At 37.1% G+C, this 23149-nt stretch overlaps 1 protein-coding gene and 1 long non-coding RNA gene across 6 annotated transcripts; both read right to left on the reverse strand.

The window, feature by feature from the left end:
- Positions 1-228: 228 nt before the first annotated feature.
- LOC114279274 (uncharacterized) lies at positions 229-7027 on the reverse strand. 5 transcript variants are annotated; one of them, XR_014334917.1, is made up of 6 exons: positions 6807-7027; positions 6037-6197; positions 5429-5732; positions 5278-5346; positions 4719-4766; positions 229-502 (listed from the first exon to the last, which is right to left on the reverse strand). XR_014334917.1 is itself a non-coding variant. In XM_082877322.1 (5 exons), the coding sequence occupies exons 1-4, from the start codon at positions 6285-6287 to the stop codon at positions 4727-4729; spliced, it is 432 nt and encodes a 143-aa protein (XP_082733448.1). In that variant the 5' UTR covers positions 6288-6354; the 3' UTR covers positions 229-502; positions 4719-4726. The 5 variants fall into 5 exon arrangements, 1 of the variants encoding a protein (XP_082733448.1); XR_014334911.1 differs by lacking the exon at positions 6807-7027 and adding an exon at positions 2726-2794 and having other exon boundaries at positions 5429-5500; positions 6037-6354; XR_014334918.1 differs by lacking the exon at positions 6807-7027 and having other exon boundaries at positions 5429-5500; positions 5663-5732; positions 6037-6354.
- A 2080-nt stretch (positions 7028-9107) lies between these two features.
- LOC114317430 (uncharacterized) lies at positions 9108-10802 on the reverse strand. Its single transcript, XR_014334925.1, has 3 exons — positions 10555-10802; positions 9708-9798; positions 9108-9385 (listed from the first exon to the last, which is right to left on the reverse strand). It is a non-coding gene; the product is annotated as an uncharacterized LOC114317430 (long non-coding RNA).
- Between the last annotated feature and the right edge of the window lie 12347 nt (positions 10803-23149).

Genomic DNA, 23149 nt, shown 5'->3' on the forward strand with positions numbered 1-23149 from the left:
ATTTCGTCACTAATAAAATTTAAAAATTTTGAAAATAGGTGTACTATTTTCTTTCGAAATTTTTTCTTTTCAGTAACAATTCCCTGCGCATTTCAATAACCTGTTCAATAAAATATTTATTACAAACCAATAGAAAAATCTGTTCATTTTCATAAACATCACAATCAAATTTTAGCACTATCCACAAAAATACAATATGAACTGCATGCTGATTATAAACATGTCTCCTAATATTCACAAACTACTAATATCCAGAAAAATATAATATCAACCGCATGCAGATTACCAAACACATCTCCTAATATCCAACAAAAAATATGTCTACTAATATCAACAAAAATAAAATATCAAGGGCAGATTACCAAACATGCCCCGTAATACTAATAAAAATATAAAATTTACAACACAACCAAAATACATGTAAGGTAATATGAACAAAAACACAAAATGAGCTACCATCGGCCCTCCAAATTACCAAACACGTCCATATCAAATCTCGAATCTGCAAAAAAATAAAACACAAAAAAAAAAAATGTCAGTTAGACAATTATTATTTTATCCATAACATATAGAATTTAACATACATTTTTTGACTTAGTTTTCAAACCGGGAGTCCCATGCTAGTTTCGTAAGTTTCCACAACTCACATTGGTCCGTCCTGAGGTGTTTGAGGTGTTTCCCGGGCCGTCTCGTGGCTGTTGCACGATTTTGGCCCCCGAAGGCTTATTTTCAAACTTAAGTGTGGAAAAGTGCATTTTTGGACTTAGTTTTCAAACCGGAAGTCTCATGCTAGTTTCGTAAGTTTCCACAACTCACATTGGTCCGTCCCGAGGTGTTTGAGGTGTTTCCTAGGCCGTCTCGTGGCTGTTGCACGATTTTGGCCCCTGAAGGCCTATTTTCAAGCTTAAGTGTGAAAAAGTGTATTTTTGGACTTAGTTTTCGAATCGGGAGTCTCATGCTAGTTCCGTAAGTTTTCACAACTCACATTGGTCCATCCCGAGGTGTTTGAGTTGTTCCCCAGGCCGTCTCGTGGCTGTTGCACGATTTTGGCCCCCGAAGGCCTACTTTTAAGCTTAAGTGTGGAAAAATACTTTTTTGGACTTAGTTTTCAAACCGAGAGTCCCGTGCTAGTTCCGTAAGTTCCACAACTCACATTGGTCCATCCCGAGGTGTTTGAAGTGTTTCTCGGGCCGTCTCGTGGCTGTTGCACGATTTTGCCCCCGAAGGCCTATTTTCAAGCTTAAGTGTAAAAAAGTGCATTTTTTGACATAGTTTTCAAACCGGGAGTCCCATGCTAGTTCCGTTAGTTTCCACAACTCACATTGGTCCCTCCCGAGGTGTTTGAGGTGTTCCCCGGGCTGTCTTGTGACTGTTGCACGATTTTGGCCCTCGAAAGCCTATTTTCAAGCTTAAGTGTGGAAAAATGCATTTTTGGACTTAGTTTTCAAACCGGGAGTCCCGTGCTAGTTCCGTAAGTTTCCACAACTCACATTGGTCCATCCCGAGATGTTTGAGGTGTTTCCTGGGCCGTCTCATGGCTGTTGCACGATTTTGGCCCCCGAAGGCCTATTTTCAAACTTAAGTGTAAAAACGTGCATTTTTGGACTTAGTTTTCGAACAGGGAGTCTCATGCTAGTTCCGTAAGTTTCCACAACTCACATTGGTCCATCCCTAGGTGTTTGAGTTGTTCCCCAGGCCGTCTCGTGGCTGTTGCACGATTTTGGCCCCCGAAGGCCTATTTTCAAGCTTAAGTATGGAAAAATACATTTTGAACTTAGTTTTCAAACCGAGAGTCTCATGCTAGTTTCGTAAGTTCCACAACTCACATTGGTCCGTCCCGAGGTGTTTGAGGTGTTTCCTGGGCCGTCTCGTGGCTGTTGCACGATTTTGGCCCCCAAAGGCCTATTTTCAAGCTTAAGTGTAGAAAAGTGCATTTTTGGACATAATTTTCAAATCGGGAGTCCCGTACTAGTTCCGTTAGTTTCCACAACTCAGATTGATCCCTCCCGAAGTGTTTGAGGTGTTTCCCAGGCCGTCTCGTGGCTGTTGCACGATTTTGGCCCCCGAAGGCCTATTTTCAAGCTTAAGTGTGGAAAAATGCATTTTTTGACTTAGTTTTCAAATCGGGAGTCCCGTGCTAGTTCCGTAAATTTTCACAACTCACATTGGTCCATCCCAAGGTGTTCGAGGTGTTCCGGGGGCTGTCTCGTGGCTGTTGCCCAATTTTGGCCCTCGAAGGTCTATTTTCAAGCTTTAGTGTGAAAAAGTGCATTTTTGGACTTAGTTTTTGAACCGGGAGTCCCGTGCTAGTTCCGTAAGTTTTCACAACTTACTTTAGTCTCTCCCGAGGTGTTTGAGGTGTTTCCCGGGCCAGCTCGTGGTTGTTACATGATTTTGGCTCCCGATGGCCTATTTTCAAGCCTAAGTGTTGGAAAAGTACATTTTTCTAAATAGTTTTCAAACAAAAAGTCCCATACTAGTTCCGTAAGTTTACACAACTTACATCGGTCCCTCCCGAGGTGTTCCCGGGCCTTCTCATAGCTGTTTCACGATTTTAGAGCCCGATAGCATATTTTCAAGTTTAAGTGTTAGAAAGAACAAAACACTACTTACCTCTGGTGTTCAAATTTGATTTTCAAATTTCATGTTTGGTTTGATTTTCAAATTATACTGAAACTTGAAAACACAATATAAAAATAGAGGAGGGTAAATTCAACATATATACCTTATATATGAACTTTTAAATCAATGAATTGTAAACCTACTTATTGTAATAATATTTGGAGGATTCAACCTGAAGCATCATACAAAAAAAAAAAAAAAAAACAGCAAATAACTTTAACTAAATATAAAAAAAAAAGTCTACAATAAGAATCACACAAGTCCAAATAACATATGGTCTAGTCCCTCAAATACATACAAGAAAACACAATAGAATGGAACTCCGGCCTGACCGACCAACCCCAGATTCTTGTTTTTTAAAAGCAAAAGTAGTTGTTTTTATGTGAAAAGAGAGTTTAGAGTTTTGTAGACAACATACCATAGACGCAAAACCAATTAGAAATTGACAGATAAACTTCTGGGTTATATCAATTAATGACTAATTCGTCTAAAGTTTGAACGGCAATTTTATTATTTATATGCTCAACACGTTTCATAAAGAAGATATTATTATTGAGTAGATAGCGAAATTTACATGTAAAATCTATTACCTGCTCACATATCATATTAACAACAAATCTAAGCATTTAAACCATTAGTGAGTATTACTAATATCTCCAACACTACAAACCTGTTTGGTTCTAAGCATTTAAGTTTTGTTTTATTATATATGCTTCAATCACCTTCAAAACTATTGCCATTATATTATATTATTATCTCTTTGTAGTTTTCCCAAAAGTTCACTTTAATTAGTGCCATACCCATGCATGCATGCACTAGTGCACAAGATTTTATAAGTTTGATTATTATATATTTGATGAAACATATTTGGCAGTTCTAATTGAGTACCTCCAATCCATTTCTAATGATATGGAATGGACCATGTGAAGGGGGAATACACTCCTCTCTCTATTCTCTCTATCTTCCACCTCATTAAAGGACAAAATGTGAATGATGTATTACACTCTTTATTATAGTTTCCCAAAAGTTCTTTAATTAGTGTCATGCTCATGCACTAGAAGAAGATTATAAGTTGATTACGTTCAGTTCACTGATTATAAACTAATTTACTAGTTCTCATAGACTTTCTAACTCTTATGAGAGATGTCGTGTATTCCAACATTTAGGGTAGACCAATAGTTTAAAATTTCATTCCTCACTCCACCTTTGAAGTTACTTTCAGAGTTTTGGCTCAATAATTACTTGGTATATGTGAAATGGGAAATTACATATATCCGAAGATTAGTCGGGGTGAAGCTTTAAGCACTATTGGGATGAAACAAAAATGCATTTATCACATTTCTTATAGTTTACCAAAGGACAAATTATATTGGTAGTTCCTGCATTTTATTTCTTGTGTCATTTTGGTCCTTAAATTTTTAATTAGCTCAATTTTGATTCTTAATTTTTTTTTTTTAATTTTGTGTCAATTTTAGTCCAATTGATAACGCTGGTAAGAATTTTTGATGAAAAATAATCAAAAAGTTGGTTAAGATTAAATCACTAATATTTACTATCAATGCCACATCCAGTACAACTACAAAATATTTACTAGTGTGAAAACAAGTATGGAAACTGATAATAGATAACAGTACAATCAAGGTTCTATTTATAATGTGCAAACATTTTATGATGAAATAGTGAAGTTTAAAAGTGTCCTAACCTAAGCCGAAGTTCAGAAACCAGCAATTAAATAAGAGTCACAATACTAAGAACTAATTTGGACATCATGTGTCTTGGTTATAGTTTGGATTTGTCTTCTTCTGAGGATCTCTCTCTAAAACCAGTTAAGTATCTTAGAGAGGATGTGACAAATACCATGGAAAACTCTCAACTATAGCCATCAAGTCATAAGATCTTAGTCATCCAAGTCCGTGGTTATGATCATATACATGTACCCACAAAAACACAGAAACAAAGAAGCAAGGAAGATAAAGAAGGTAAGAGTTTCATGCTAGCTTATACAATGGCTTAATTGTCTAAAAACTGTATTAGAATGGTTCTTCAATTACCATAAGTAATTCTAAAAGGTAAAATGTTGAAAATTACATACTTACATGAATAATCAGCACAGGACAATTAACATATGGGATTTTGTCAATGTTCTGCACACAGTCAACACAAACACCATTTAATTAGACCCAAAAAAAAAAATGCATAATCTTTCAATCAAAATAATAGTATAGATAAACAGATGATCTACGCTTCACAGGATACATGACACTTATACACAGCTTCAATATCTGCATATGTATTATGCTCACTTGGCTGCAAAACAAGGAAGCTATGTGCCATAGATGACACTTTCTATCACTACAAGGCACACTATATAACTTAACAATTCACTTTCATCTAGAAAAGCTTTCTTCTTCCTTTGTTTTTTTGGATAGGTAATGAGGCTTGAATAACATAGAAAATGTTCCCATGAGGTTTATCTCCTAGATTCTCTGGAAAGAGCCAATATAGTAGACTTATATGGTAAACATTGCAATCACCTATTTTTGTTTGAGTATGAGTTAAAGTTCTTCCTTCTTTTTTTCCCTCCCTGTTGGAGAGAGTTCAACGAACTTCAAGAAAAAATAAATTGCAGAACTATATGAATCAAGGAAACCTTACTTGTTTAATGGGATGTGCTCAAATGGACCTGTAGTAGGAATTGTTCCACACAAGTTGTTTGAGACATCTCTGCAAAATCATTCAGATGTCTTGACACTAAGTCACAATGAATCTAGTACTAATAATTCAAACACTAAGGTTTTTCACTTACACAACTTTCAAGCTGGAAATACCAGTGAGCTTCCTTGGGATTTTCCCAGTTAACTGATTATCATTAAGACACCTGCCAAGCAAAAATGAGGAATTAGGATGTGGGTTCACGGGTGCATATGGCAGTTGTATCCAAGCATGACGGCCTCAAACTGTTTGTGTACTAGAGCAAGAGAGTCTTTAATTTTCAATGACCATATATCAAACAAAAGGGAAACACAAGTGATTAACAAACAGTTTGAGGCTTGAAACACAAGTCTTTCCGTCAAATCCATCGAAGCACCCATAATCATAACCCCAATTTCCTGTAAATTAAATTGTAATTAACAACCAAAATCACCGACAGCCTCAGATATCAGTAGAGATAACCTCTAAAGTAAATAAATTTGCAAAAAAATTAATGACATTCCAACTAAACCCTAATGCCAGAAGGGATCAAATCAAAACTAACACAAAAAATAAAGCAAAATTTCATTTTCTTTTTACATCGAATTGATCAAAACACTCATAAAATTTCCATTTTGAGTAAATTAAAAAGTAATCAACAAGCAAAATCACCCACAACCTTTAAGCATTGAGAGAGAGAGAGAGAGAGAGAGAGAGACTAACAACGGTGTTCTTCGATCTGCACAGCAGCGGCGGTGAGGAAAGGAGGGGTTAACGGCGGCGTGGTGAGGGCTGTCGGCGGTGAGGGCTATCGGAAATGGTAGAGCGGCGGTGGGTTGATCCAATGTGAGCAGCGGCTGTGAGGGCCCTGTGTAGTATAACGTCTGTGTGTGTGTGTGAGAGAGAGAGAAATAGGTTTGAACCGAGAAATGATTGTGTGTGATTGAGAAGAGGAACCGATTGTAAGAAAACATTTTTGTTTCCCCCTAAAATATTTAGTGACCAAATTATATTTTGGTGACAAAATTATTTCTTCACCAAAAATAAAAATATTGGCCACAAAAATAGTTTTGTCACTAAATGATATTAAAATATCACCAAATTATTGGTGACAAAAATATATTTGTCATTAATAATTTTATAAGTTGTGACAAATTTTTTCGTCACCAAAAGTCTATTAATTTTGGCGCCCTCCGAAAATATTAGCGGGAAAATATTTGGTGACAAAAAAAATATAAATAATGACGAAATATAATTTTGTCACCTATTTTTTTATTATGATTTAGATTTGTGACGAAATTTTATTTTTGTCTCTAAAAATGATACATTTGGAGACGAAATATGATTTTCGTCATTAAAAGATACATATTTTGTGACAAAAAAATATTTCGTCATTAATTTTCGTCTCTAAAGACTATTTTTGTTGTAGTGATACACAATAAAAATAAATCAAAAACAAAAACAAACAAACAAAAAATAAATAATCAACATACCTGATCGAACTTGAACAATAATCAAACACGTGATCTAAGCAAAACCTCTAAAACTCGATCAACATTTCGAGATTGTCGGAGAACATGTGGCAAATTCGGTGAGATCGTTGTTGGCGAGATAGTCTATTGTTGATCAACAGCGAAATCGTTTCTGGCGAGATATTTAGATTTCGAGATCGTCTTCACTGATTCAAATCTATGAGATCATATTTTCAAATATATGATATATATATATATACATGGAAGGACAATACTGTCCAAAAAAAAAAAGGAGAAATTATGATATGTCCTTATTGAGTCATATGCCTCTTCTCAAGGCCTTTTGAAGTTAGATTAATTGAGATGTCCTTTATCTTAAAAAAAAGGCCCAAAAAGAAAAGTTTCACCAAAAAAAAAAGACCCTCTATGGTTTAATAGATAATACTCACAGGATGTTTTTTTTTTTTTTCTTAACAAAATTATCATATTCATTTCACACACTATATGAATTAGGAGAGCAATTCTCCTAGCCAGCCAACCATACTCCAAATTGAAGAATTGGTCCGCTTTATCTGTTCAACAATGAAAAACATAAAAGAGATTCTAATAGTTAAATACTTATAAGAGGAAAAATACAACTCATTGTGGTTATTGAAAAGAAAAAAACAAGACAATAACATAACAAGGTTATTATAGGCATTAACAAAAAGAAAAATAGAAAATAATGTAACTAAACACACATAAGTAAAAATATGAAAAACTTAAAACCCATATTCTCTAACACTTGAAAGTTAAAAATAATTAACAAAGAACATAACAATAACTAACTATAACGCTGGACAACAAAGTAGAAAAACAACGGGTGCTACTATCATTTGAGAAGTTGTAACAGACAAATTATAATGAGATAGAAAATCATATTGTTCTATTACAACGAACTAAATTGGAAATGAAAAATGTAAAAGTTTCTTAAATTTGTACGAACTATTCCAAGAAATTGTCTTCATTATGATGAAAAACATGGTTACCTCACACCATCCGTCATAAGAACTATCACTAATATATTGATTCTTTAATATGAAAAATGTTCACCGAAATTGTTGCAACAAACATTACATGTTTTTAAATTAAAATATATATATATATATTAACTGAGCCTTTTCAAATAATACATTGCATTTGTTTTCATTAATAGCTGCATAATCGAATAAGTACATCAAATTATAACAATTTTATGATAAAACAATGTTACTACAATTGTGTACGTTGAAAATTAATTAAATTACCACACTCATTTTAAAATACAAATTGTTTAACTAACATAAATCAATTAGGGGAATTAATGTATTTTCATTAGTATCACTAATTGATACCGTCTAATATTACTCTTCGTTGAGCTATAAGTGCCTAACAAGAAAAACACTACTTCATTCAAATAAATAAATTCTCCAAACAATTAGATTCATGCATACCCATACCTGGATGATCATCACTATACAATCACATTATTAAATCATACATAAATTTCAAAAAAATAAAATAACTAATAATGCTAAGGCACAACAAATCAGCTAATCAAATTCACTCCCAAAAATGTTAAAACACTTGTAATAAACAAAATCCCTATTGCAGGCAAACAGGGAAATGGTAGTTTTGATTAGAGCAGCTTAACAAGATAGAGGTTTGTCTTGATAATACAATCCATATCAATGATATACTTTTTTATTCAATCAAAGGAACAAAGGTTACAATCCATATCAATGATATATTTTTTTATTCAATCAAAGGAAGAAAGGTAGCGAGAAAAAAATATACAACCTTTGAAAACTCACAACATGGAAATGAGAATATTAAGTCATTAAGAAATACTTGAATGGCAACTATGCCATCTAAGCTGATAAGATGGACATTCAGAAGGTAAAACTAACTTCCAACCTCCATTTTTTTTATCTTTTTTTTTTATACATGTCTTTCAATTTCTATTTCTTCTATTTCCATATTTTTTATACCTGTAGATAGCATCATGTTTTCTTTATCATGATCTTGTGTGATTCATGGCAATGTTTTTTATTTTTTTAAAAAAAGTTACACAAAAAGATGGGCAAAACTTAAATGCATGACAATGAATATAAGGTAGAAAAACTCACACCACTTAAACTAAGTACACATTTTAATATTAATTTCATTATTATTATTTTTATTCTTATTTATTTGAGTTACACACGTGTCCCCGTTACTAATTATAATTGAGATTATATTGAAACAAGAATAGCTCCATGAGGGAAGGAAACATAGTGCTGAGTTTTGCGACAAGTACTAAAATTAAAGATAAAACACCCAAAACATTTATTTATATGACTTAATTAAAACCTGACCAATACAACATGGAACATAGTTAATAGTAAATAGAACATTGATAACATTATCAGTTTGCTGAGCTCCTATAGCAAGCTGGATAAAACAGCTTAGCCATGGCATGGTCTAAGTTCATTCACAGATGCCCTCATTATTTTTCCGATGGCTCGCCAAGGCGCTTCTCATAATAGTGGTACACCGCCGCACCGGACAACACTGCCAACGTCAAGGCCTGTGCATGCATCCTGCGCCAACAATACACAACACTTCAACATTTTTTACAAAAATGTTTTATATATATATTCAATAAGTCGTAAAAAGTGAAAAAGATGTGTGAGTAATAGAATTTATTTTTAGATGTATTAAAGACATTTTATCTTTTAAAGTATTAATTGTTACCACTAAAGTATATTTTGATGCTGAATTTGAATGAGAACATACTTGAAGGTGCAACAAAGTCACTAAGATCTTGTGATTAAGAAAAAGAAAAAATAATATTACCAGTACAAAAATCAAACAGTTCTTAAGTAATTAAAAAGCAAAAAAGAGATGTTAAAGGGTATATACCGTGCATGAATGAGCCTAAGACTGGGCTTAAGGGGAGTTTTTGCACGTGAATAAGCCAGTGATGCTCCAATCCCCGATGCCCATAGTGTTCCTGTTAAAAAAAAGTAAAAACCCATTTCATTTTTATTTTTATTTTTATTTGTTTATTTATTATTATTTTTGCTTTTTATTTGTTGGGAGTGGCTTCTTTCTTGTTTTTATCTGGATTGCAGAATTTGCCCAGATTCGTGGGGCTTATTATGTTTCTGTTTCGGTAATCAGAACAATTTATTTTTTAAAATTTTTTGTGTATATTTTTTATAAAAAATTAAATCGATCTAATAATTATAAATTTTTATTTTATCACATTTTATCTTAAAAGAAATAAATGATCTATTTTTAAAATAGACTTGTGTTTATATTTTTAATGACAAATATAATAAAATGAAGCTATTACTATAATCGGATCAATCTAATTTTTTCTACATATGATATACACGAAGAATTCTAAAAAAATTTAAATTATCAAAATAAGATCTGTGGTGAATCCTACAAGTCCGAATATCGCCTTTCTAATTGAGATGTAGACCGGAAAGAAGCTTTTCCTTTTTTTTTTTAAGGGGGTTCGAAGATTTAAGAGTTTGATTTTATCCCTACATTTTCAAAATGAGTAAACAAAACATAATTTTAGATGGGTCAATGGGTAGGAAACTCACTATTTTTAACCAATGAAAATTTGTAAATATGTAAACAAAACCATTTTGAAGATTTTAGTATCAGTGACTACAACTAATAACTAGCAAGTAGTTGAAGAAAATAGATAATAATAGTAAGAGAAAAATAGAAACAGAGAGAATTTGACACTGACCAATGCTAGTGAGCTTGTGTTCTGAAACCCAAGATTGCAAGGCCTCCATTTCTTGTTCTTCTATATGTATATCACTTGTACCCCCAATAAACTTCAAAGAGAATATTGATGAATGAATATATGAAGGGTTGGGTTTAGTGTATATATATATATACATGGGTGGAGAATGTGTTGATATTCATTGAGTGGATTGGGAGTGGTACTTTTTGAGCTTGGTTTTGGATGTGGCCCATTGGTTTTTTGAGATCTCTTTTTTCTTGGAACACTGAAAAGTTTTAGTAATTAAAACTGCTGGATGTGAAACCATTGGCTTCAAGTTTTCACGAAGCTTGTTTTTTGCACAGATATTTGTCTCCATTTTCAGAGTAGTTGATTTGCTTTACGAACATGGACTTCACAGGCAATGAGCCATTGGATTTCATTCCCAAGGTCCCACAGACTGAGACCTTCTTTAGGCAGGAAAAAAATAAAAAAATAAAAAATATTTTTTTTTGAATTTTTTGGTCTTTAGTACTATCACTGAAGACGAAAAAAGTCAAAAAAAAAAATTACTTTATTTTTGTCTTTTCTGAATTTTTTTAGATTTTTTAAAAAAATTATAACTTTTCAATTTATCTTGTCAAGTTGAATTTAGAAATCTAAAGGTTTTTGAAATTTTTTTAAAAAGTTTACTGGTTTCGTTTGGTAACATCACTTTTTAATTTCAAAGTCAAAAAGTCACTAAAAAAAACTAAAAACTCAACAACTTATATAAAAAAGTCAAAGATTTATTTTTCTCTCTATTTTTTGCACATTTTTTTTGTAAAAAACTAAAATGTTATCCCAAATATATTAATTTTTTTGCATCATATTTTAACTAAAATGTCAAAAAATTATTAAAAAAATATGTTTAGACCTAAAGATGAAAATAAGCCAAAATAAAAAAGGTAAAAAATGCACTTCCGAGAGCACCCATATGTTGTAAACAGAAATGTCAGGTGGTTTAAAGAAAATAAATACATTAATAAATAATAAATTATTAGAAATCTCAAAAAAATTGTAATTTTTTTTTTTTTTTTTTTTTATAGAATACTCACGTGTATGAGTCTTGTATCAATGTGAATGCTAGGTAAAATATTTTAGAGTGTTAGTATTGCTCTTTAAAAAAAAAATCCATTGAAATTGCGTTCACTCTCTCTCGGGGTGAAATGTGGATTCAAGTAGCGCTGAGCAGAAAAAAGAAAAAATAAATAAAAATAAGAAATAAAATTACTGTTGGCTTTTTGGCTTTTCGAAGGGTATTTTTGTGAATGTGAGCGTGCCAGCAAGGATCAATCAGTCCTTACAGAAATTGTGATTGCCAACCAATTATCAGACGATTGTGTTTTAGTTCTTTTCAACCTCAATGAAGAGGACTTTTACTGGTGGCTTGACTTAAGAGAAGTTAATAGAAATAACAGTAATATGAAGAAAAATTGAAGTATTTCATAAAAATGAACACTTACAATGGTCCGAACTCAGCCTCAGAGAGGTTTACAACAGCAATCTACTTGAATCTACTTGAAGCTACTCCTACGAATCGAAGTGCAGTGCGGGTATTTAAAGTGCAGGTATTTAAAGAATAGGTATTTAAAGACTGGAAATGTAAAAGACTGGAAAAGAAAATATATGAAGTAAATGACTGATTTGTATGATCTGAGTCCCTCCTTTTTTCTGGGGGCTGCCCTGCTATTTATACTCGTCAGTGATGACCTTCGAACTGCACTTCGAACCGTCGAACTACTCCTCCATGATCGCTGATCACGCTTCCTAACAAGTAGCTCCATTACGCCATTACTGGCAGTTGAGCTTCCCTCTTGTACTTGAATTTGAATATGAGTAACCGTTGAAGATATGTCATCTTGCATCCCGTTATTGATCTAGTGTTACTCAGATCATGTGAGGACCAATATTTATTGTCACGTGTACGATCAGGATTAAAGGCTTGAATAACCTTCCTTTATTACCCTTACTCTGCCATGTGTCGAACTGTAACTGGCTTTTACAAAATATGTAGCCAACATTACCTCCCGCACTAATATACCCAATACTTGGTGATATTAGTGGATTACAGTTTTCCCGCGCCTCTAGATCGTGTATGGAGTCCAAATTCTGGAAATACAACCGTCATCCATTTGGTGATCATTTGCATTAACTCGTTGAACATCCCAATACCTTAGTATTCGAACAGGCTATGGCTGCATCAACTTCCCTTACTACTGATCAAGCATATGAAGAGCCTTTGAGTGATGTTATTCCTCCTCGAAAGAATCTCCACGCATTCATTAGCCACCTTTACCCGCCCTTCTCTATTCAGGTAATGGAGGCTTTTGCAGATTATAAACCTTTGGACTACGAACACGTTGCCTTTAATCCCTTGGTTTACAAACTTACAGACACAAAGAGTTCTTCCCCTAAGCTCCCTTTGTATTTTGACCGAACTACTCTCAAGCCTTTGCTTTGACAAGTTGCAAATATGGACTTAGGAAACTCTTCTTCACAGACCTCTGCATGGGATGAAACTGTAACCTCTTCACCCTCTGGGGCTTCTGGCTGGACAAGCTGGTCAACTCCTGAGACTTATGATTTAAGGGAGCGAATCAATCACCATTTTGTTGAGTTCACTGACCCCTTGGAGTTTCCCTCCTACGCTCGAAGCTCAGTGGTCTACCCTTATGTGCCCATTGACCTTCGACGTAGCTTGGAAGAGACTCTGCTTGTGGCTTGGTATACTTCTTCCATGCCTACAAAGATAATGCACCCTGCCCGGCGTCCAGAAGAAGCACAAGGGTATACCCCTTCATTCTTAGCCAAGAAGGCGAAGATTTGTTCTTCTGATTGGCTTGATTACATTAATGCCTTTGTTCCTTCTGCTCCCGTGCCATCTCACATAATAGAGGCATCCATACCCTCTTCTGCATCTTCTGAGATAGAAACATCTACTCCCTCCCCTTTGTCTTCTGAAGCAGAGCCATCTACTCTCTTCCCATCTTCCGAAGCAGGATCATCTTCTCCTTCTCCTTCTCCCATTCTTTCCTGGACAGAGAAACTAAGACTTGCCCTTCCAATGGACAAAGTTTTTCCACCTTACCAACCTCCGTCACCCCCTTCTCCAGCCGAGCGAAAGCAAGCTCAACTTTTGCTCGCGGCTTTCTCCCACCTGCCCTTCAATGTTCTTGAGGATGACATTCCTCTTAAGAACTTTCAATGGGCTTGTGATGTCCTGACTAGGGGTCATGTCCTCAACCCTCTTGCCCAAGCAGAGCTTCATTTGTTTTTGGACCAACTCCCAGTGCTCCTCTACTGGCATCGAAATTCTAAGATCACCATCCAAAATCTGGATCAACTTTTATCTCTCCGAATTCATGCCCAGTATGAAGCAGAAAATTTTATCGAAGAGTTCGATGACTTCAAGAATAAAGATTCTGCGTACTGGGACGATTTGGTTATAGATGAATCGGAACAAAAATCGAGGGAAGAGGCTTTTGAAACAAAGGCTGAAGAACTCTATTATGAAGTGAGAGCTCATCAGCTTATGCAGCCAACTTTAGAAGAGATAGAAGAAATAATAAAGAAAGAACAGAAATTTATTGACCATTGCTGGACAAAATTTCATGACCTCGTTATTTATTCTATTCCTTATTTTTATGAACTTGAATTTGTACCCAGATAGGGTCACTTAATGTAATCGTCTTGGCTTTAATATAAACAAAGTCTTTCTGCACTTAACACTGTTTGACTCTGTTTCCTTTTATCTCTAACAGCTAACTCATAACTTCGAATTGAACAATCTCATCCTTCGAGTCAATTGTTTAATGAAGTACTAAAAGAACCAACATGTCTTATTCCAATTTATGGAGTAAAATTGACAATTCTGGCCGATATCGTCTGGAATTAATGCTTTAAATTTTAACAATATTACTCCTCAAAACCAATTACAACCAACATATGGTCATGGTTAATATAATCAATCAATTCCAAATTGACCATTTTTTCTTTCGAAGAGCAATATGTATAAAAAACCAACAATTGGTTCTGATGCTTTGAACAGTGTTTCTCATACTCAGAGAATATTAGGGTTTGCTCCGAAGGTCGTTACTTTGATTCATAATCCCTAAACAGGTCTTTAAACCCTTTGAAATAGACCAATAATCAAGCAATTTAGCACCTTTACGCATATAATAGGCTTCGAAGCCGGCTCATGTATTTCGAAGCCGCTGTTATTTAATTTTTTGGCGCCAACTTCTTGTCTTCGAAGCCAAATATTTCATTTCGAAGCTGGCCCCAATCCCGGAATAAGCTCTTCCCTCCAAAACTACCAAAATTGGAAGAGACTCCTTGCATTCGTACTTTTAGTACTTAACGACTCACGGGGTATAATTTCGGACACAGAGATTTTAAAACCTTCTCGTTTCGTGTTCCGAAATCTCTTTGCCTTTTACAAACCCTTCTCTCTACTGGTTCCTCTTTGCTTCGGTCTTCATCTTCTGAAGAGTGTATCATCAATGGCTTCTTCTTCACAAAAAGTACCAGCCCCAGAGCACGTAAGCTCATCTTTAGCTTTGAAGAGGCTTATTGACGCAGAATGTGAGAAGTACAAGGCTGGAGAGAAAAGCGCTATCGATGGGCGTATCTTCGTCCCTCGTCGTCATGAGCAGCAGAACTACGTGCTTGGACCAATTTTCAAGGAAATCCTTGCTGAGCTCCCAACCTTTTATCCGCGTCTGGTGGACCAACGTCTCCTTTATGAAGGTGGCCTTGACTGGAAGAACTGGAGAAGCAATCGTCCTCATCGATGCTGGCCCACGTTAAGACCGGAATGGCAAGAATGGTATGATCGGATCATTCCTGCTAAGACACTAGACCTCCAGGAGCTCTGCCTCATCGATGCTCTTCGACTATCTAGGGTAACTATCTCAGAGGACCCTTTCCTAGTTCCTACTGCTTTGTGCTTTTGGAACCCCGTCTTCAATTTCTTTCAATTCAGATGCGGGATGATGGCCCCCACTGTTCTTGATATTTGCCATCTATTAGGAGTATCCCCCATTGGTACCCCCATCACACCAGATTTTCCTGACTTAGCAGTCCCTTTCTCCCTCCCCTCTCTTAATTCATCTTACAGTGATTTTGTTAGAGCCGAGAACAAAAGAGTGGGTCCAGTAACTGATAGGGAATTCTTTTCCTTTTTATTATATTGGCTTTGCAAATTTCTATTCTGCACCTCCTCCCAAAGAATCATGCCTGAATTTGCTCCTCTTGCCAAAGCCTTGGTTTTGCAGAAAAGAGTAGCCTTAGCCCCATACATTCTGGGTCATGTATATAGAGTTTGTTCCCTCTTTTGTGAGAAACCCTTAGATGCTAGTCAAGGGGGACCATTTTAGATCCTTCAGCTTTGGCTCTTTGCCTATTTTACTGAACTACAATCCAAATGCCTTAAATTTTCTGGGCTACACTCTCTTACTCATGGCATAAAACTAGCCAATGCTTCACTTTATCCAGCTACTTTTGCCTTTTATTTCTCCTTCTTTCATCAACTACCAGCTGTTTTTCCTGATCACCGTTTCCGTCCTTTCGAAGCTAGCATAGGTCCAGCCTGGTTGAATCACTTCCTCAGTGACAGGCTCTGTGCCTTGCCTATTCATAAAGACATGTGGGCTTCCCTACTGATCCCCAGAGAACTGTTTATTGGGACCACCAACCCCAGAGCCTATAAATGCATAGCTGAGCCTTATTGTCCTGCTCAATTTGCTAGACAATTTGGCCTCACACAAGGAGTTCCAATACCTCTCTGCAGCAACACCAACTTAATTCTGACCAAGAGAGATTTGAAGGTTCGAAAATCAAGGCTAGAAGAGGCAACCTTCAAGTTTATGGATGATTTGGCCACTTTTGAGTACATCCCTTTCATACCTCAAGGCACCTTTTTGAAGAGATATCAGAGTTGGTGGGTGAGTAATATGGAAGTTTATTTAGTTGAAGGTGATGAGAAACAAAAGAAGCGGAGACTGCTTGAGCCTGAGAAGAGAACAATTAAGGTACAAGAAGAAGAAAAAGAAGATGCCCAAGATCAAGAGCATAAGTCACCCTTGATGAGGAGGAAAAGGGCGATTGATTTGTCCCAAGAGGAGACAACCACTAGGGAAGTAGAGGAGGAGGTTATTTTTAAGGAATCCGAACCTCAGGCTGAAGGAGCTGAGAAAACAATTGAGGAGCAGACAATGCCAATTCAAAGAAAAAAGAGAAGAAAGATTACTGTCTCTTCTTCTGAGTTTGATATCTCCCCTTCCAACTTTGATGAGGATTCTGATTCTGAGACAATCGCCCAAGCCATAGGAAAGAGAAGGAAAATGGCTGCTTCAACTACTGCCTTGATTGAAGATCCCCTTCATGAGGCAGCCGCCAAGGCCGTGGAACAAGAACATTCCAAAGCCATAGTCGTCTTTGAAAGGGCTGAGAAAAGACGGCAACAACAAATTTTAAGAGAGAGAGCTGCTGCTGCTGATGCATTGCAAAGGGAACTAGCCAGAAAACAACAGACTGCTGGACACTATTCTCTTCGCAGTTCTCCCATCAGTACCAGTGCCTCTGGAACAAGTAATTTCTTTCATACCTCTACTGTTTTTTACTTTGTCAGCTTGTGGTATTGAAGTTCAACATTGTTCTGCATTTCTTCTTTTTGCAGCGACAACTACTGCACTCACCTTTCCAATTAGGCCTTCCTCAATTTCGGTTGAAGTTGATCAAATGCAAAATGTCAGGGTTGTTCGAATCGTACTTCCACTTCCAAAACCTATATCTGACGTACCTTCCTTAAGTCCCAGTATTCCTGCATCTCCTTTTCTTGGATTAAAGCCATACCTCCCTTTTTTGGCTCGTGACCTACCTCAGTCTACTTTTCCTTCGAGCCATGCTCTTTTTCCATCCTTTACAGAAACTCCAACTGCTGCTCCATTCCTAGTGGCAGTTGATTCTTCCACAGAGGACACTGGTAGCTCTTCAATTCATGGCTCATCACCAATGCCAACTTCCAGCCCCTCTTCACTTGATTTGCTGGTGGCCAAGACCATAGAGGCTGCCAAAGATGCTCCATCCGTTTCTCCCATCCCCATGCAGCCCTTTGTGTCTTCCACCACAACACTCTCTATGCCCTTCATGTCAAGGGATGAGGTAGACATTTTTGAAGGAAGACTAGCTAGTCTCTTTGACATACCTTCTACCTCTCCCACCTCTACTGCTGAAGCTGAGCCATTAGCCTTGGCTGACTCCCTATTGGAAATCTTCGAGAGTTCTCCTTCCTCCAGCAACAAGCCTTTTGTACCTTCAGTAGATTTGGACACATGCTTGCAACTGTTGACTTCCCTTTCAAGGATCCCCTTCGAGGCTCTACAAAGGCCTATCATCAGGAATGGGTTCCTTCAATGCTGTAACATTGCTGAGCAGTCTGCCATGAGTGTCTCGAGTCATCTATCTCAGGCTGCAGCTACTATTGATTTTTATCTCAACATTTGCCATGCTGCTAAGGCTGCGGATGATAAGCTGGCTAAGGACCAGAGTTTTGTTTCTCAAGTGCATACTGAAGTATCAACTCTGAAAGAACAACACTCTTCTGCCTCCCACTTTCGAGTCCAACTTCTGGAGAAGAAAGCTCAGCTCGAAGAGGAGTTAGCCGCAGTAAACCAAGCCTTGGTTCGAACTGATAAGAAACTGCACATCACCAATCAAGGGCTGGCTGATCGAAAAGAAGACATGGCTGTAGCTATTCAATTATTTCCTTCCCTTAGCAATAGGAAAGCTATTGTACAAAAACAATTAAAGCATTGTAATGATTTTTGGGCCAATTTGTGGCACAATATACTTGATTCTTTATGAAAGCACAATATTTTGAATATCATTTGAACAAGCTTGTGTTTTTGCATATGGTGTTCACTCTATCCCTTGTGTTTCCCAAATGGTTGGAAAATAAGGTTTTAAATATCTGCCATTAATCTTTTTGGGATGTACATAACCATTCAAATTTCTTAAATGGTATGCTCCAAAAGGCAGAACCCTATGAATTTGATATGGTCCTTCCCAGTTAGGTGACCATTTGCCAAACTTATGGCTTTTAATCCCAATTGGGAGTATTGTCTTCCATACCAAATCACCTTCATCAAAGCCAATGTGTTTGACTTTCTTATTATAATTCTTGGCTGCTTTCTTCTTTTGGAAAAGAATGCTATTTAATGCCAAAATTCTGGCTTCATCTATGCCTTCTAATTCTAAGCACATACTTTGATGGTATTGTTCAGGATTCAATTGATCTTGACATCTTACTCTCAAAGATTTAACATTAATCTCTACTGGTAAGACTGCATCATGTCCATACACCAAGGCATAGGGAGTGACTCCTGTGCTTGACCTCGGTGAGGTTCTATATGCCCACAGAACATCCAATAATAGGTTATGCCAATCCCTAGGATTGTCATCCACAACCTTTTGTATTCCTTTTTTCAAGGACTTATTGGATGACTCAGCTTGACCATTAGCTTGTGCATAATAGGGTGTGGAATTAACAAGACTAATTCCAAATTCTGCCACAAAAGACTTCACCATCTTCCCATCGAACACAGTTCCATTATCAACTGTTATGGTTTGCGGGATGCCAAATCTATGGATCAAATCTTTAATAAAACCAATAACCTCTGTTTGGTCTACAGCCTTGTATGGCTTAGCTTCGACCCATTTAGTGAAGTAGTCAGTAGCCACTAGAATGAAACAATGATGTTTCGAAGAAGGTGGGTGTATTTTTCCCATCATATCCATGGCCCACCCTCTGAATGGCCAAGGCTTCACTACTGCATGTAGGTCAGTTATGGGCACGTGCCTTATTGTGCCATGCTTTTGACATGTCTGACACCCCTTTGCATATTCTATGCAGTCTTTAAGGATGGTTGGCCAATAATAGGAATGCCTTCGAAGCAACCACCTCATTTTTACACCAGGTTGGTGAGCACCACAGATACCTTCATGGACCTCAGCCATGGCTGTTAGCGCTTCTTTCGGGCCTAGACATTCTAACAATAAGCCATCTCCCCCCCTTTTGTAGAGAGCATTACCATATATCATATATTGCATAGACTGCAATTTGACTTTTCTACTGGCCTTCGAAGATGGACCAGCCAAGTACTGCATTATTGGATGCCTCCAATCTTGTTCTTGTAAGTCATTATGATTGACTTCCAAGATCACATTCCTTTTATTCAAAGGTTGTATTAATCTCTGATATGTTGTTTGGCTTATGTCCCTTTGTGTATTATCCCTTCTCTTGAAGTTCGAAGCTTTCTGAGCCACATCATTGGCTCTATTGTTCAAGAATCTTGGAACATGGGTTACATTTGCTATTTGAAACTGAGAAAGCAAATGTAATGCAACAACATAATATGGCAGGATACTGATGCTTTGACACTTGAAAATTCCTTTCACTTGGTTAACCACCAATTGAGAATCTCCAAATATGTCAACTGCATGTACTTGTAATCCAATAAGAATCTCTAGTCCCACAATTAAGGCTTCATATTCAGCCTGGTTATTGGAACAGGTAGCTTCATCCACTCTAAAACCATGGGTAGTTTCTGTCCCCTGTGGAGACTTGATTACAATACCAATTCCAATTAACCCATTTGCTTTCGACCCATCGAACCACATTTGCCATGGCTCAACACTGGCCATACCAAGTTCCATTATCTCCTGGCTCTCTGTTTGAGATGAATGATCTGCCAAGAAATTGGCTAAAACCTGCCCTTTTACTGCCCTTTGAGGGACATATTCTAGATGGAATTCTGATAAGGCAAGTATCCATTTGCCAATTCTTCCCCTCAACATTGGTCTAGATAACATATATTTAACCAAATCTGTGGTTGCAATTACCAAGACAGCTGTAGGCAAAAGATAATATCTTAATTTTATTGCAGCAAAATACAAAGCAAGACACAGCTTTTCAACAGCTGAATATTTACATTCACAAGAATTTAAAAACCTACTAAGGTAATAAATAGCTTGCTCCTTGCCTCCTTCATTGTCTTGGGCTAAGAAAGCTCCCAATGAATCCTCTGCTGCGGCTATGTACAACTTCAAGGGCTTGTTCCCCTTAGGTGGCATCAGCACTGGAGGGTTAGCCAAGTAGGCCTTGATACCTTCGAAAGCAATTTGATGCTCTGCTGTCCACACAAATTCCTCTTCATCTTTCAGCCTTAACAAGAAAGAAAATACTTTAGTTTTCCCTGCAGTGTTAGAAATGAACCTTCGAAGAAAGTTAACCTGCCCAAGGAACCTTTGTAATTCTTTCTTACTTGATGGAGGTTTGGCTTCAATGATTGCTTTGGCTTTATTCTGATCAATCTGTATTCCTTTCTTGTGAACAACATAGCCCAAGAAATTTCCAGATGATACACCAAAAGCACATTTAAGATTGAGCTTTAACTTGAACTTCCTCATCCTTTCAAAAGCTGCTTCTAAGTGAAACAGGTGCTCTTTCATGGATTGGGATTTAACTACAATGTCATCAATATAACATTCCAAATATCCTCCAATAAGATCATGAAAGATAGTGTTCATGGCTCTTTGATATGTAGCTCCAGCATTCTTTAGACCAAATGGCATTTTAACCCATTCAAAGGTGCCAATATTCCCAGGACATCTGAATGCTGTCTTGTGGATATCTTCCTCTGCAATGCAGATTTGGTTATAGCCGGAATGCCCATCCATCATTGACAAGACTTGATGAGCTGCTGAACTGTCTACCAGCAAGTCCACTATAGGCATAGGGTACTCATCTTTGGGAGTCGCCAGATTTAAATTTCTGAAATCGATACATACTCTCATTTTGCCATTCTTCTTGACTACAGGCACAATATTAGATAGCCACTCGACATACCTGGCTGTTCTAATAAAACCTGCCTTGAGGAGTCTAAGGATCTCTTCCTTAACCTTCTGAATTACTTCTGGACTCATCCTCCTTGGTTTCTGCTTGTAAGGCTTGAAATTAGGCTTCATGGGGAGCATATGTTCCACTAATGACCTATCCAATCCTGGTAGTTCATTATAAGACCATGCAAAGCAATCTTTGTATTTCTTCAGAACAACCAATAGCTGGTTTCTGTCCAGAGCATTCAAACAAGCACTTATATAAGTGGGCTGTTGTACAGAACCTTCCCCTAAATTTACTTCTTCTAAAGGGTCTTGTGCATGAGAACTCCCTCTGGTTTCTTCTACCTTTGAAGTGATCTTCAAGCTTGGTTCTGCCCCCAGGTTCTTCAATTCAATATCTCTGCCCTCCTCTTCATAGACAAAATCTGTCCACAAGGCTTCCTCTTCCTGTATCTCCTGGACTTTTGTTTCAATGTCCAAGGCATAGTACTTACCAAGAGTCAAGACTCTAGCCTGTTGCTTCTGCTGTTTGCAGCCAATTATCATGGCCTCTCTCTCTTGCTCCTGAACTTTCTGGACTATTGCTTTTATATCCAATGCTGAAAATTTAATCAAAGCCAAGGACTTGGCTTCTTGTGGTTCCTCTCTTTGCCTATAACCAGGCATCATTGTCATCTCTAAGGACAACCTCTTCATCAGCACTTTCTTGGACTAAGTGCTTCAGGTGTGTCACCTCCTCATCAGCCGTCACTTTGGCTGAACTGTCATCTTTCATCAGTATACTGAGCGGTGTCACTCCCTCAATATATAATTTAGCCTCCGCAAAGTCTGCACAGGCTATGAAGGGTTGAGGATGTGCATCGATTTCCTCTGTCTCTCCATTGCCTAAAGCCATCATGATTTTCTGATGTAAAGAAGAAGGCACACATTTGTTAGTGTGGATCCAATCCCTTCCAAGCAAAGCATTGTATTTAGCATTACTGTCGATTACGAAGAATGCTGTCATATAATCCCTGGTTCCCACACTTAAATTAATGGGTAGAATCCCCTGAGCCATTTGCTTATCTCCAGCAAAACCAGCAATGGTTGTGCTGGTTGGTATCAACCTGGGATTCTTTTTTCCTAGTTTCTTCAAAGAAGATTTCGGGAGTAGGTTTACTGCTGCCCCATTATCTATCAGGACTCGGTTCAGCTGTATTCCATCAAAGAAAGCCTTGATGTACAAAGGCTTGACGTGCTGCGTCATCGAATTCGAGGGGTACTCAAATGGATACGATAGATTGATGCTGACCACTTCCTCGCTTTCATATTCATCTTCCATCGGGGTAACCATTTCGAAATTATCTTGCACCATACTTGCTTGTGAGTCTTCACTAGAGATCTGAACTGGATTAGCTTCCTGCCCCTCTTGATTTTCATCTCCAGCTTGGAATTCCTGTGGTAGTATGTGTACCATGTTCACTGAGACTGTGGGAAACGAGCCAAACTGGATGGCTGGCTGTACTTGTTTCCCCTCTTGGTCACTTTGGTCGACTCCCTCAGAAACATCCTGCATGATGCATTCTGGTATTTCATTGCTAACTGATCCCTTCGAAGGATCTTTCTCAACTGGCTCTTCAGTCAGAAACGTTTGTTCAGCCATGAAGGCTTCGAACATCTCTTCTTCCATTAT

This window comes from Camellia sinensis, chromosome 1 (assembly GCF_055761805.1).
Source record: "Camellia sinensis isolate YWXY chromosome 1, ASM5576180v1, whole genome shotgun sequence".
Taxonomy (NCBI): Eukaryota; Viridiplantae; Streptophyta; class Magnoliopsida; order Ericales; family Theaceae; genus Camellia; species Camellia sinensis.

Excerpts from the sequence above, each read along its gene's own strand:
- LOC114279274 (XM_082877322.1), bottom strand. The coding sequence starts at position 6,287 with ATGTTTTCTTACAATCGGTTCCTCTTCTCAATCACACACAATCATTTC. Across the intron at positions 5,501-6,036 it reads GCAGATCGAAGAACACCGTT|GTGTCTTAATGATAATCAGT; the intron begins GTTAGTCTCTCT and ends TTTGCTTGGCAG. Across the intron at positions 4,767-5,277 it reads GAGCACATCCCATTAAACAA|AACATTGACAAAATCCCATA; the intron begins GTAAGGTTTCCT and ends GACTGTGTGCAG.